The sequence below is a fragment of the Acomys russatus genome, chromosome 1 (genome assembly GCF_903995435.1).
Source record: "Acomys russatus chromosome 1, mAcoRus1.1, whole genome shotgun sequence".
Classification (NCBI taxonomy): domain Eukaryota; kingdom Metazoa; phylum Chordata; class Mammalia; order Rodentia; family Muridae; genus Acomys; species Acomys russatus.
Genome location: NC_067137.1, coordinates 25,386,247 through 25,402,414, shown reverse-complemented (window position 1 = coordinate 25,402,414; position 16,168 = coordinate 25,386,247). Strand labels below are relative to the sequence as shown.

The 16,168-nt window shown below is 50.6% G+C and overlaps 1 protein-coding gene across 1 annotated transcript in view; it reads right to left on the bottom strand.

Moving 5' to 3' along the window:
* The window catches only part of Adcy3 (adenylate cyclase 3), a 78,371-nt gene that overhangs the window by 32,332 nt on the left and 29,871 nt on the right, over window positions 1-16,168 (bottom strand). Inside the window, exon 3 of the mRNA XM_051143058.1 lies at window positions 5,841-5,990. Within this exon, the coding sequence (XP_050999015.1) occupies window positions 5,841-5,990 (150 nt within the window). The remainder of the gene's footprint in view (window positions 1-5,840; window positions 5,991-16,168) is intronic.

The window sequence follows — 16,168 nt, the reverse complement described above, 5'->3', positions numbered from 1 at the left end:
CTCCACTGAGCAGATCCCCAAGGAAGCAAGTCCATCACCCCACCTCACTGTTGCCAGGACAACTTTGGGGCTGGCACTAGAAATTTGATTCTCCCCTCCCCCAGGGCTCTCCAAGAGAACAAGGCTCAAGGTTAAAGTGGCTGTGCCATGTCCTAAAGCCAGAGGACTTAGGGCAAGCAGTAATGCAGGCCTGAGCAAAGGTCAGAGTGCAGGAGACTGAGCTTATGAGACACTGCATCCTGAGCTCGCAGCTCCAGGAGAGAAACCCACTCCTATGGCAAACAGGGAGCTTTCCCCACAGTCCTGGCTGGGAACAGCAGCACAGCTCACACGGAGGGGTCATGACCTATGCAGAGACAGGGAAAGAAGCAGGTCATAGCAATTGTTCACCTGTATGGGGACCACATAAGTAGTGTACCTGGAGCCATGGTTCCCAGGACATGCAGCTAGAGAAAGTGGACGGCTCTCTTAGAAACCTGTAGACCCAGCCTCTCCCACTGGGGCCTGGCTGTGGCCTCCTAAGTGCTGGAGGGTTGGGGCTAAGAAGGACAGGGCTTGGGCTGAGAAAAGCACAGGCCTGAGCTGGCCACCTCTCCCTCCTGCACCTCACTGCCTCGGCAGTGCTTCTTGGGGGAGGGGAAGGGGTGATCCAGGCCCCTCATGATTCTGAAGTTTGTACCTGGCAAAGATGTGATGTTCTGGGTGCCTGCTGTTGCCAGGTGCCAGTTGGGGTGCTTAGCAACTCTCGAGGCTCCAAACGAATCCCCAAAGTGAGGTCAGATGGGAATCACAAGAAATAATGAATGTTCTTCCCTCTGGGCTGCTGGCTCCACATTAACATGCCCATGGAGCCAAGGGGAGGCTGGAGGAAGGCCCCGAGTCCACTGAGGTAGCTCTACCCACCCAGCTACTGGACCACACCCATGCTGCCAGGATCATGCTCAGAAAGATGCAGCAATAAGGCTTTGGAGTTGGCCACACACAACTCTGCTCTGCAGGGAGGCAGGTGCCAGCGGGGCTTGTCAGGGCCAAACCACTTTCTCCCTGACCCTTCTTGCCTACTTTCTCTCTCTACCCATCTGTCACCTGAGACTGACCTGCCCTGTGAAAATGTGGGAGGGGATGCCTGCGTGTGAAAGGACTGGGCCACCTCTCCCCTTTCCCATCTGACCCTCAGCCCAAGCAAGAAGCTGGTCACCCCCAAGAAGACGGCAGGCAGCAAAGGAGCTAGAACTGGAGAAACCCAGCCAGGTCCCTGTGGTATCAAAGGATGAAGATGAGGTAAAGAGGAGACTGACTGAGGGGATCACGGGACCTCAGGGCCAGGGTGCATCCTCTGCCACAAAAGCAGTTCAGAAAACACTTACTACTCGTTGACGCCATCAAGTGAGGCCTGAGCGCTGCCTTCTGGAAGGGCCTCATCTGGCCTCAGAACTGGTACTGAGAAGGGGTTGACACTTACACAGGGACTGCACAGACCATGTCGTGAGGCAGTGACCTCAGGTGGCTCCGTAGAAGGGGGTCTGCATCCAGAGCACCTTCTGTCTGTTTCTATAGCCCTTTGTCCTGGTGTCCCCATCTGTCATCTCTTTTCCATCCTTACCGGTGGCTGTGACAGCAGAAAGCAAATGGAGACCTAAGCTCAGATCCCAAGTTGCCCTTTGCTAAGGCTGCTGTGTATAGTCAGCCCTGATGCCTGAGAGGAAATGACCTCTGTCCTGACTGGAACCAGCTGCCACCTCCCTCAACCTTTCTTCAGCCAGTGTGTCCCCAGGGGTGGAAGCCATGTCCTGGTAGTTAAAAGCCAAAGGATTTCATAGTGTTTGAGCTCACCTTTGCCTTCTTACTTCATGTGCTTTCCAAACAATCCATAACAGTGTTATGTGTTTTCTTTCTTTTTTTAAAATATATTTTATTAAATGCTATATATTTTTCTAATCCCAGGTTTTCAGATGGCTAAACCGAAGACAGGAAGGCAGGGTCCCAATGTCACCCAGGGGAAAGCCAGACCCTGATGTTCCGAGAAAGCTGGCAGAAGCTTAATTCAGATCTGAGGTCACTGTCATAGAGGTAGGGGTGGGGCTGGTCCCCTGTGGTATAGACTCTGATGTTAGTCACAAGAGGAAGTGACACAAGCGGGATGAGGTGCACAAAGACCTGGGTCTGCTGACTTCGGGAACAAGAACAGTCCCTAGGGCATCAGGGGTTCCACGAGCAGAAACGTAATTTCTAGATGAACAAGGGAAAGATAAGTCTACTCGTATTCATCACTAAGAGGAGTATAAATTGTTTGAATCTGTCTATGAGACATTTTGGCAATGTTTATCAACATTAAAAACTCACAAGGTCGGTGCCTCGAAAAGTTAACACAGCGGTGTCATACGAACCAGCAATTAATTCCTCTTCTGGGTGCACACCCAAAAGGAGTGGAGTAAAGACTGGAATAGACACTTGAACCCCAGGGCTGACTGTGGCATTATTCACAACAGACAAAAGGATAAACAAGGCGGTGCCCGATGGATACGCCACTCAACGGTCCCAGGAGATAAACTGTGGTCTACCACAGTGCAATGCTGCCTGGGAAAGAGGGAAGTTCTGCACATGCTATACAGACAATCCGTCACTTACGCTAATGAGCGAAACAAGCAGGACACAAGAGGACAGTGACTGTATGATTCTACTTACAAGATACCTACAACAGGCAGCGTCCCAGTCCTGCCAGAGGCTGGGGGGACAGTGTTGAAGGGAGCAGAGTTCCTTTCTGTTTGAAACGCTGTAATGCACGACAGTGTAAGTGGACTTGGTGCCACTGAACTGCACTGTACTGAAAACGGCTAGAACCGGGGGCCAAGAAGTTGGCTCACCTAGCAAATGTGAGGGTCTAGATTCCACCCCCAAGTCCCACACAAAAAAGCCACACATGATGGTGCATGCTTGTAAGGCCCACACTGAGGACGCAGAGACAGGCAAATCTCTGAAGCTTCCTGACCAACCATCCTAGGGCAGGCTAGCCAAATTTCAAATTTCAAGCTCTGAGCCAGTGAAAGAATTTTCTCCCCTCGCCCCCCCCCCCCCCGCCCACTCCCCCTCCCCTCTCTCATAGATGTTGCACACACACACACAAACACACACACACACATACACAGAGTTTCACATAGACACTACACACACATGAATGTCTAGCTCTCTAAAAGCAATAACAAATACCAAAGTTGCTAAGACATGAGGATTCAAGACCTCAGAGCAAAGAGAAAGACATTGAGGGCAGCCTAATATACTCTGCCATCTTTTCCTTGAGGCCTCGGGTTGGTCCCACAGGCTGGAGCGATGAATCCTGAGGAGCAAAGACTCTAGACACAGCAAAAGGGGCTGAGATGCTGGAAAATGGAGAGGAGCAGCGCCGGCCTGACTTCCGGTACTCTGTTCCTCTTGAGCATGCGCAGAGGGCAAGTGTAGTGAGAATCGTGTGACTATCTGCTATGCAGGATATCTTACATGCGATCCCTATGGAAGGGTCATTTGACCCCTAGAGGGGATGCGGCCCACAGGTTGAAAGCCATTGCCCTAAAACACTCTCTCAGTGGGGGCTCTGCATAAGAGAAACTGAGGCTTCTGGAGGCTACAGAGTGGAGCTGGGAGATGGCTCTACCGTTAAGGTCACCTGCTGCTTTTGCAGAGGACCCAGGTAACCAACAACACCCACACAGCGGCTCACAACCATCTGGAACTGCAGTTCCAGGGAATCTAACATCCTCTTCTGGTCTTCGTGGCCACTACTGCACGTACGTGGTGCGTATATATATATATCACCCACTGGTGTAAATTCAAAATAAAAGGAGCCTATGGTCACATTCGGGATACAGCCAGGCTAAACCTACCCCGCTTAATGGACACTCACAGATCCATACTGTGTGCTCAGTGAATGCTGAAGACCCCGCCCCTCCTGTCTGCCTCACCCCTGGTTCAAATGGATGGGGCCAAGGTCCACCTTGCTAGGCGGGCAGGCAGCACAAGCTGCCAGCACTGTAGGCTGCTCCACAGTGGCCCTGGATTTCTGGGGTACCAGGAAGGCCCCTGCTGCCAGTTCTCCGGCTCTCTGTGCTGACCCTGCCCATAGGTAGCCGGTGGCCATGGGGATAAGAACCTACAGGTGAACATTATGATAGGCAGATTTGGGCCCGGGGTCCCGCTCAAACTAAGGCACCAGCCAAGGACAATACAGGTGGTAAACTTTAAACCCCTACCCAGATCTAGCCAATGGTCAGAACATTCTCCACAGTTGAGTGGAGAGTGGGATATGACTTTCTCACGTACTCTGGTGCCTCACATTTGATCATGTCCCCTGGAGGGGGAGACCTGGTGGCACTCAGAGGAAGGACAGCAGGTTACCAAGAAGAGACTTGATACCCTATGAGCATATACAGAGGGAGGAAATCCCCCTCAGGAACAGTCACAGGGGAGGGGAATAATGGGAAAATGGGAGGGAGGGAAGAATGGGAGGATACAAGGGATGGGATAACCATTGAGATGTAACAAGAATAAATTAATAAAAAAAATTAAAAAATAAATAAAAAAATAAAAAAGAAAGAAAGAAAAAAAAAAAGAACCTACAGGTGTTGTGGCTTCCCAGGGTCACAGGTCACAAAGTACTTCCACCATGCTTCTCAACTGACCCTCCAGAAACCCTGCCAGGCGAACACTGCTCCTGCGCTCCACAGATGAGGGAAGGGAGGCCCTGAGGGGTGACAGAACTCCCGGGTTAGCCCAGTGGTGACTGCGATGCCACCATGGCATAAGAGACCGGGCACACGGTGTCTGTATAAAGCCATAAAGGGGAAATCTATAAATACATCCAGACCGCAGCAGGTCCCCAAGAACACCGCAAGCCACAAGTCATGGACCGTTGCCACCACAGAGGCAAGGGCAACTCCCCCTATAAACCCTGCTTTCTGATAAAGATGCCACCAAGGCCTAACATGGAAGCTTCCAGATCTCATCGGTAAACAGAGGACACTTAACCCCATGAGAGGGATGACAGGACCCATCAGCTAAGTGACTATTTGTGCCTTTAAATGCCACTGTCTAGGCCATCGGTTCTCAGCCTTCCTAACGCTGCAACCCTTTAACACAGCTCCTCATGTTGTAGTGACCACCAGCCATAAAATTTATTCCATTGCTACCTCATAACTGTAATTTTGCTACCGCTGTGAATCATAATGTAAACATCTGATCGGTGACCTCAAAGGGGTCACGACCCCCGGGTTGAGAACCGCTGGTCTAGAGACTGAGACCAAGCGTTCATGTCATAATCCCCAAAACCAAAGGCAAAGCATAGAACCTTTGGGAAAGCGGTAGCACCTGTCCCCCAACCCTACTCACACCCCCGACTAGCACAGAAGGGACACGCTGCCCGGGGAGGAGAGTGAGCCTCAGTTTCAAGGAAGAGAGATAGACCCACAGGAAATTGGTGGGTATCATTTCTAGAGACCTTTAAAACAAGTTGAAGACTAATCCAGACCTAAACCCATTTAAAAGGCTGAGTCACACTGAGGCCGGGAGGACCATGATATGTGGATGAGGCTGGAGCACAGCCAGTAAACAGAGAGCAGGGACAAGCAGGCTCTTCTCCAGATGGAGAAAAGTAAACAGGAGGGACCCCAGGGACGGGGCTGCTGCTGCTGCTGCTGCTGCGTCCTAAGTGGTGAGGTGGCGGGAGGAGCTCCGGCTCTTGCCCTGTACCAGCAGGCTCCTCCCTTCCCTTACACACTCCATCCCTTAGCACAAACTTCAGGCCCAAAACCTCCTCTCCCAGGGCCCTCCCCTGAAGCCCCGAGTCTCACCTGCTGCTGGCTCTGTTCCTCCAGGTTCATCTTTACCTCCAGAGACTGGCGGGCCTCCAGGAAGGCCTTGCGGTGCTTGCGGTCTGCCATGTAGTAGGACATGATGCCCACGATGATGGCACACAGGTAGAGGAAGACATTGGCCAGGATCTAGGTGCCGAGGAAGAGGAAGAGAATAGGACTGATGAATATATATCTTCAGGGAAACAGGGACAGGGAGGTGGGGCTGGCAGGATCAACTAGGAGTTACCCAGCTCCGAGGAACCCAGCTCATCTCTGACTATGATCACGTTAGAGGCCCCACGAGTGGACCCGACCCTATAAGTCACAATCAGAAAGACGTGGTTCCTCCCAAGAAGGTGTACAGATCACGAGGCTTAGATGCGAGCTTCCAAAGCCTGGTGAGAGATGGCCATTTCTCTCAAGCATCAATACCACAACCAATCCCCCCCACCCCCTCCCCTCTGAGGGGCCGAGCAACCCTTGGCTACCCAGCTGCTTAGCTAGCATGTAGAGAACCCTGGCTCACTAAGCATAGCCCACTGCCTGCAAGCCCAGCCCCCAGTGCAAGGCTTGGCTGTCAGGAGGCAGCTCTGTCTGCACTCTGCGGGGTCTCCTATGTGACCTGATTCCAGTCATGCCTAAAAGGCTGCTGGATTTGCAGGCCCCAATCATTTCCTGCTGGAGGGAGCCTTGGATAATGATCCAACTGCCCCCATCACACATGGTTCCTGGTGTTAGCAGCCACTTGCTGGCTCTGAGCTTTGGCCACACCTGAAATGGCTGGGACAGGTACTTTTTCCCTGTCAGTTTGCAAGTTCACTGGTCTGAGTAGCTTTCTCAGGCAAAGATGCTTCCCGGTCCAGCTCTGCCTGCTTCTCTGGAACCAGCTTCTCTCTTTCTCTCTCTCTGTCTCTCTCTCTCTGTCTCTCTCTCTCTGTCTCTCTCTCTCTCTCTCTCTCTCTCTCTCTCTCTCTCTCTCTCTCTCTCTGTGTGTGTGTGTGTGTGTGTGTGTGTGTGTGTGTGTTTATTAATTTTTTTCAGTTTATGTGTATGAGTGTTTTGCCTGAATATATGTCTGCTTGGTACCCAAGGAGACCAGAAGAGGGCATCAGATCCCCTGGAACTGGAGTTATAGATGGTTGTGAGCCACCATGTGGTTGCTGGGAATTGAACTTGAGTCTTCTTCAAGTGTAGTCAGTGCTCTTACTCAATGAGCCCTCTCTCCAGCCCCACTCCACTCCTTGAAACTGTCCTTCCCTCCCTGCCCTGGTTCCTGAGGTCTTGCAGAGAAGGTATGGCTACATCCCGCCCCCCACCACCCCAAGTTTGGAGTTAAAAAGCAGGATGGAAAGGAAATTAGGAATGTAATTCCTGGCCCCACAGGAGGAGAAGACTGGCCCACTGGCGTACAGGGTGGAATCTGGGGTCAGGGAATATATGGCGAGGTCAGCACTGGGATTTTAAATCGTTGCTTCAGTAGACAGATAAGGGGGTGAGTTCTGGTTCATTTTCTGGGCTCTCCTGGTGATGCCACACCCCTCAGAGCTGCTTTTTCATTTACTTAGAGCTCATCACCAGCACCCTGAGGACTCAGCACCACTCGCTACAGAATGTTCCTGGGGTGGGGGTCAGGGTGCCCAGGTACTTGGAAGCTTCACCATAAGGTTGTTGAGTGATGGTGATTTAGGAGGTGGAGGGTGTCTGGGCTAGTCAGAAGTCACTGTACGTAGATTCCTACGCTCCTGGGCGGCTGGCTTGCCATCTAAGGTCTGTGTTACTCTTGGGTCTCGGCAGCCCCAGCTGTCACTATCTGGGGCCAGTGTCTTCAGCAACATCCCTGTACTGTCTTGATAGGCCCCACTATCTGAGGGGCCAGACTCAGTGGGACACCAGTCTATCTAAAAAGCTTTGGAGTGTGTCAAGTGAACTGAAGTCAATCATATGGACCCTGTTGAGTCTGAGTCAGTCTAGCATGAAGCCCAAGGATCTCCACTGCCCAAAGACCATCCTCATCCTCCTACAGGGCCAAATGGCCTTGGAATCTGCCCACCCCCAAGCTCACAGAGCCACAAATTGGCCAAACTGGATGACAAGATCAGATGGCATCTTATACCTCCTCTGTGTACCATATGACAGGCCCCGAGGCTGAGGTCCTGTAGGGCTTATAAGAAAGACACACTGCACGTGGAGGTAGCACTCACCTGGGATCCATATACAGCTAGGTCCCCACTGTGAACCTCAGTGTCCCCAAACAGAGGGCTCTAGGCAGGGAAGGATGCCCTACTGTCACAAGTCTGACTCTGGAGAAGGCATTTGTACAGCTATCCCTGGCTACAACTAGCCTGAACTAGAGCTAGCACTTTAAAACCATCCTGCCCCCAACCTCCCACTCAGGAAGGCCCTGCCTTCCTGCCTGGCCATCTCATAAGGACAGATGGGAAAGACACATTTACTCCATAGGGTGGTGTCCCAAGAAAACCAAACTACCACCTCCAACACTTTAACTCAATGGATGTAGATGCAGGCTCATGCCTTGTGACACTCTTTGCAGGACTGTGTATCTTTCAGTGATCTCCATATATTCTAAAATAAGATATACACAGTAGGAACATGAACTCATGAGGCCCCTGGGCTAATGTTCCACCCTCACTAGTCAGGTGGCCACTGAGGCTATTTGATCTGTCTTGTTCCCTGCCTGGTCTTCACTTTTGAAGGCGGAAGTTGGGATGTAGGGGTGGCAGGGGGGGCGAGGGGGGGACGGGGAGAAGGTTTGGTCCATGAAACCCAGGAAGGAGCAAAGAGCAGGTGAGGTGGGTAGTTTTCAGGCTGCACACTGTCTCCAACCTTGAGCACCCAGACACAGCTGCCTCATCCTTTTCCCAACCAGCATTTGATGCTTACTGGCTCCAAAAAAGCTCTCTGTAGGGAAGTAGGGTTGCAGGGCCTGAGCATGCCAGGAAGCTCCCCCTCCCCACCCCACACTTGTGAATTCACCTATTTCTAACTATTCTAGCAGGAGGCCAGCCTTTGAGTTTCTTTACCCTCCAGCCCTCTTCACTTGCCTAGGCCCAGCTGTGCTATCCCAGCGCCATCCCCTCCATTGATGGCATAATGGCTGCAGGGCCTGAAAGGAGCCTGGCAGCCTCTGATCTAAGTGATGAGTGTTGGGAGGCTCAGCCGAGGTCTCACAGAGGCCAGCTCAGCCCCCCACATCCAGGGCATGTATCCAGCAACTCAGTGCTGCCAAGCCAAGGCAACCTCAAATAATCCAGTGAAGCAGAAGCCGGCCTTGAGGAAGTGTTCACAGGTAGAGCACTGAGGGAAATAAAGAGGGCTCCCAGTGGACCACTACATGGTCCCTCAGGGAACCCAGGAAGTGCACTAGTGAGTAGGCCAGGCGGGCTGGACCTCAGTTTCCTTGTCATGTCAACTGTACATCTACCCCTTGACACAGGGACACCTTTTCCCAGCTTCCTCTCTTTTGTAGTCACTGCTAAGGTGACGGGACATTGTTCTGACTTTACAGGAGAAAGTGCCGAGTCCAAAGGAAACACCAATACCCCACACTTCAAAAGGCTGTCCAAATATCCAGAAATGAGCTCAACTACAGCTGGACTACAGGCATTTTGGTGATTAGATAAAAGCCAATATTCTTCAGGAACTTGTGAAACTGGTTCCCATCTGCCAAAAGGAGTCACTTCCCTCAGCTCGGCAAAAGGGACCTATGGCTCCCTGTTGACATATACCTGGAGCGCCCATCAGCATATCAAAGCCCATGCTGGCCTGCAGGCTCCCTCAGTATCACAAGTACCTGTTGTACATCCCACACCAGGCCGCATCCTAGCCCTTCTCACCACCTGCCCTACCCTAAACTCTCTCTAGCTCGCAGGCTCCCCTCCCCCCAGCTACCCATCCTTATAACCCAGCTGTTCTCACTATATCCTCTTCCTCTTGCTGTCTATCGGCTTACTCTGTCTTCCTATGGTCCTCCCCCGCCCTGCCCCCCCCCACCCCCACCCCCCGCATGTGTGTGTTCTATTCTCTTACATTTTTGGTTGTGAGCCTAGCCTTTAACGGCTGCACCATCTCTCCAGCTCGTGTGTTCTATTCTCTGTCCCCTGCTTCCTCCACTATACTTTCCTGACGCTCTGCCGCTTCCCTGGCCCTGGCCATGTTCAGTCTGCTTCTTTCTCTCTCTTTACAGTGAAAACTTTAACCATATCCTGGAGCAGTCATGCCAACAGTTTCTTTACTTGCGCCCCCCCTTTCACACAGAAAGCAGCACAACAAAGCGATGTCCCTGTGTCAAAACATACTGTCCCCTCCCACACCTAAGGCTGACTCAGTTCCAAACTCTGCCCTGAAGCACTCAGCTTACTCACTTGCACAACTCCACCTTTCTCCAGAAAGGACACTAGACACATTTCTAACTAAAACCAAGATATCAGCCCCAAAGCACTGTGGGCTGTGTCAGGTCCAAAGGAAACTCCAGTTCCCCCAAATACCAAAGGGCAGTAGTGCACATATCCAGAAATGAGGCTCTCAGCTCAAGCTGGGCCTACAGCCAGCATTTCTCAGAAACACGTGAAATGGGTTTCTCCTCCGCCACTGTGCTAGCTCCCAGGCTGGTATAGTTCATGGGTTTCTGTGCCCCCCCCAACCCCCACATACCCTTTTGCTCTTTACACAGCAGCAAGACTCTCCCTTGACCCCTACTATTCTCTTTCTTGTTAGTCTCTGCTTTTCTCCCTTCTCTCAAAGATCCCCCCTGGCCACTCCCACTCTGCTTCTTTTTCACTCTGCTCTGAACTCTTCTAGATGCCTCTGGATGGTCTCTCTCTTATCTACAATAACCTCTCCCAAAATCGTGGAAGAGCCAACCTGGTGGTTTCTTTACTGCACCCTCGCATACAGGCTGCATACATTTTAAAAGCCCAAACAAAGACATATGTCTACAGATCTTCCAGTCTCCAAACACAGCAGGAGTCATTGTCTCCTAAGATGTGAAACATGCCCTTTCCCCTTTACAATGTATGAGTGTCTTGTTAGGGATGATGGATATGTCCCTTAAAACATGCTCAGGGAAAAGTAGCTTTCACTCTGCCAGTGAGCCAGTTCGTCAGGAGGACAGGTGACTATTATGTGTCCCTGTCCCCCAGGGACCACTGTCGCCAGGCAGGCGTGGGCTGTGAGCAAGGATGTGACAATGAGTAAGCAAGCCCTGTGAGCACTGCCTCACATTATACTTTGCAAGACGTATTGGGGGAAGGGGAGGGTTTGGCCTTAAGGGAAAACTTGAACCCTAGTGCAGGATCCAAAATGGACTGAATCGCTGTGACAAATGGGCTTCTCAAAATGAGGCCTCGGGAATCCGGTGTTTCCTTCTCAGAATTCGCTCTCCTCCCTCTAGAGCAGCCTGCCTGCATCCATCACTTTATGGGCCTCCACCTCACCCTAGCCACACCCTGTCCACCTAACCAGCTCCTTATCTACCCGGAAACCTGGCTCAGGCCTCCCATCCACTTTCACTGCCACAGAATCTTCCATAGAGTGGAAGGCATCTTGTCACTTTATTCTCTCCTCCAATGGGATTGGTGAGAAGTTGATGCCACTGCCCCAAGTCCTCCATGTATCCCCAGGGCCCTCTCTGGCTCCATCCAACACCGGGTGAGTCAAGAAGCTGGGAGTTCTTGAATGGGGACAAGCCTCACTGTGCTGAGATGCACCACCCACCCAGCAAACAGCACAGAAATTATCATCAACCTGCCCCGCAAGACACAGCCTCTGCTGTTTGAGCCTCACTAACATTCCAGGCTTCCTCAACCCACCCATCCTGAGGACACAGAGGAAGACAGCAGAAGGTTGGTGAGCCGCCCAGAACACCAGGCACAGAAAACATACACAGAGGTACTGACCAAGGTCTGCATGGCTGTGTGTGCACACAACTCCTACCCGGGAGGTGACGATGAGATTGTCAAGGAGGCATAGGCATTAGAGAAAGATAGGAGCCAGGCACTATGACACAGTCCTGTAATCCCAGCACTCGGGAGGTTGAGGCAGGAGGATATAGTTTGAAGAGAGCCTGAGATACAAAACAGTTCCCTGGAAACGGGGGGTGGGGGGGGGGGGCAAGAGAAGAAGAAGAAATAAGAGAAGAAGGAGGAGGAGGAGGAAGGAGGGAGGAGGAGGGGAGGAGGAGGAGGGAGGAGAGAAGAAGGAAGAAGAAGAAGAAGAAGAGAAGAAGGAAGACGAAGAAGGGAAGAAGAGAAAGAAAGAAGAAGAAGAAGAAGAAGAAGAAGAAGAAGAAGAAGAAGAAGAAAGAGCGCTCGCACTGGTGTTCTCACACAATAAAGCCTCAAGCCTTCCCCCATGTAAGTGAGGTCAGAGAGGTGAGCCAGTGCCCCACTGAGGCAGCTGCAGCAGCAGCCCGCAAGAGCCAGGAGTGCTGGGCTGAGCCTCTAGCTGCCTGATGTACATGGAGGTCATTACATGCCACCTGGCCAAACTGCCATCCAAGCAAGTTCTTGTAAAAGCATCAGGCTGAGACACACCAACTGCCACTGAGATTTCTCACCATAGGGTCTCCTGGGGACTGCTCTGTGGCAAGAGTTTGCTGTGACGTAGCTACCACATCTTTGGGTCTCTTTATGCGACGAAGTTTTCCTAGGCTAGGATGTTGCCTGGCTTGATTCAGGCCCTAGTCTCCACCCCTAGACAGCATAAGAACACAAAGCCACCTCCACCACCACCACCAACCGCCCCCCCTGCCCTCCCAAAAGCTTTCTTACTTCTGAAGCTAGCCTATGGGAGTATCTCTTTTTATAATTTATTTTGTGTACATTGGTGTTTTGCCTGCGTGTATGTCTGTGTGAGGGTGTTGGATCCCTTGGAGCTGGAGTTGCAGTTTTGAGCTTCCATGTGAGTGCATGTGGAACTGAACCCAGTCCTCTGGAAGAGCAGCCAGTGCTCTTAACTGTTGAACCATCTCTCCAGGTCAAACTTCTTTTTAAAATCAATCGATCAATCAATCAATCAGTCAATCAATCATTTGAAAAGCATTCTTCTTAGTCAGGAGCAGTGGCACAACACAGCCTACAATCCTAGTGTTTTGGAGGTAGAGGCGGAAGATCTGGAGTCTAACATCATCTTTAGCTACATAAGAACTCAAGGCCAGCCTGGACTACACGAGACTGTCTCAAAAAAAAAAAAAAAAAAGGAAAGGAAAGGAAGCAAGCTAAGAGGCCAGTAAGATAGCTCAGGAGGTAAAAAACAAACAAACAAACAAACTTGCTCAACACATACATAACACACACACACACGTGTGCACACACGCACATGCACATGCACACACATACATACACACAAGGAAATGTTTTTTTTAATTAACCCAAAACAAAAACATGAACAAGTTTTCCCAAGAGGGAAAGACCCAGAGCAGAGCTTCATCCAGCCCACACAGCCTGAGGAAGTGTTTACAGCAGGCAGGCATGAGACAGGGCCCTTGGGGAGCCTCTCCTCTTAAACGTCCACGCATCAAGATGTCCTGAGCTTTTCTAACAGCCCATGGGGAAACGGTCACTTGAAGAGGGCTTTAAAATAGAAGCTTCCCCCTGAAGGTAGGCTGCTGGCTCTCTTGCCTAAGCCAGTCTGCCTTACAAGCTCACTGCAGCCTGAAGATTCCAGAACACTCTGGTACCAGTGTTGGTGTGGGTCGCCATGGAGACCAATGATGCTCTGTGGCTGGGGTTAGGCAGCTCTGGAGTCTCTCTTCATTAAGACACACTTGGGTGTTTTGGAAAAAAAGTCTCTTAAGTAGCTATAGGACATGAGGGAGCAAAGGAGATGGTAACTCACAAGGCAGCTAGTCTCCTCTAACCCAGGACAGCATGCCCAGAGTCTATGGCTGTGCCATGTGCCAGAGTCGGGTTCCCAGCTCTGCAGAAACCTTGCTTCAGACCCTTGGAGAGACACCCATAGAAGCTTCCATCAGTCAGGTCCTTACTCAAACATCCTCTCCTCCTAGAGGCCTTGCCCACCACACCAAGTAGCTCTTCAGAACATTTTCCTGTCCCCAGGCACCACTCACCCTCCCTTCCTCTCTCCCTCCCTGTTTTATTTCTTTATTTATTTTTGTATGCTTGTTTGTTTTTTCAAGACATGGTCTCACTATGTAGCTCTGGCTATCCTGGAACTCACTGTGTAGATCAGCCTGGTCTCCAACTCATGGAGATCCCCCTGCCTCTGCCTCCCAGTGGCTGGGATTAAAGGCTGTACCACTACTCCCCCTTTTTTCATCCTTTCTCCCTTTCACATTTATCTCTTTCCTAAGCTAGCTCCTTGAGGGTGGAGGTACTTTGGTTGTTAATCTGATTTTTCCCTAGTGTCCAGACTGACTGGGAAGTTTTCAAGGGCAACTGACAACGGGTCACCCTGAGCCAGTAGGCTATGGAACGTGGAATCATAAACGTCTCTTGCACCTGCCTCATCTTCGCTGTGATGCTGAAGACCAGTCTAAAAAGTTTCAAGCTGGACATGGTGGCTCAAACCTTTAGTCCCATTGCTTGGGAGGCAGAGGCAGGAGAATCACGAGTTCAAGGCCAGCCTGGTCTACAAAGAGAGCTCCAGGACAGCCAGAACTACACAAAGAATCCCTGCCTCAAAAAACAAACAATAAAAATAAAAGACTTCAGAGAGACAAACTCAACACCACCTCACACCAGGCTCAGCACAAAATAAGTCATTATGACACCTTCTTTCTTTGCTCTAGAGGAGAAATGATGGTTACAAAGATCTAATAAGAAAGGAATGCTTGAGAGCTTCCACATGCCTCATCTTTTTCATACAAGCCCCAACACCATGGGGAAAGAGCAAAGAACTGTCCATGCTTGTTTGGTGGGAGAACTGACCCAAAACCAGATGAGGGGGTCCCCCAGACTAAGGTGAGGGCTAGAGTTCCCCAGGAACTCAGGATTGGCATCCTGAGGAGGTGAGTAAGAAGAGGCATAAAGTCTGGGGACAGTGATGTGCCTATGTGTGACCTCAAGCAAACTCCCAGGATTGCAGCATCTTGGTGTATCTTTGAAGCACAGTGATCCTGAACACAGCGCAGGCCTCAAGCATGCTCACCCTCCTCATCTGGGTACTTCTCCAGTTTCTGCCAAAGAGACTTCCAGAAGCTTCCTGCATTTTGCTCTTGTACATGCCTCTAGAGAAAGTTATTCAATGTCTTTTCAGACACTAAAAGGACTTCTAGATGAGGCAGCCATCCACCTTGACATTTGCACAAGGTCCCTTGTGGTCTCCTGCACTGCACTACCCAACTCCCGGGGCACTACTGTGAGGCTCTGACATGATGGCTCCCCCAGATACTCAAAATATGGAGGCCATGGCCTTCAGGCTTTTCTGTCTTTGACTTGGCTGGTCCCATAGGTTCCCTTACCCCAGCCACAATAGGCTCTGTCCAGTCTCATATGAAATCAACAACTACAGGATTCTGTGGCACTAACTGGAACCCCACTTGCTTCAGCCCTCCTGCCTGTGTGGGCCTACATGAGGTAATTCTGTGAGTTTAGCTTTGTCAAGAACTAGCACACTTCCTCTTTGCCCTGCAGGAAATAGGTATTATGTCAAGACCAAGACTGGTTCCAACATGCCTTCTTGTTCCTGTAAAGAGAATTCACTTGTTCATTTATGCTCATGAACTAAGAGAAGAATATTAGTGATACTTGCTGAGTATCAAGATCAGTATATTGATGACTACACTCACAAAGAAGGCCCCAATCCTGTGAGTGTAGGTAAGCAGACCAGAAAAGGCCATCTGGTCTACCTCCTTGCTTTCCTGTAGATATGAAGCACTGATGATGTTGAGCATTTTACATTAACCCAAGAGTTGGTCATTCAAATATAGACTTAAGTTTTAGGGTAACCAGTGAGTCCCTAAAACTGGGGAGAAAGTTTGCCATTTTGCAGTTTTGTTGAGCACAAGTCCATTGCTTTTATCAGATTCTCAAAAAGATCTATTACCCCAGATGACTAAGAAGCAAAAGCCAATCAAAAGCTGCCCTCTGCCCTAGTTGCTTGAGCAAAGAATCAGAAAACAGCTGGCCACAGTCCTTTCTGTCTTTTCTTATTGATAGAACCTCATTATTTAGTCACCTTGGTCTCTTTCTCCAAACCAAATAATTCCAATCCCACTTGCAAAGTCTATTTTAAACACTTTAATCATGTTTGGCTTCAGGCCTTTCTTTTAAAAGTGGTCAATTTAAACCTATTGAGCTTTTCCAGTGGGTGGCAGGCCCCATGCAGGGTCCTAGAGATGAAAGACC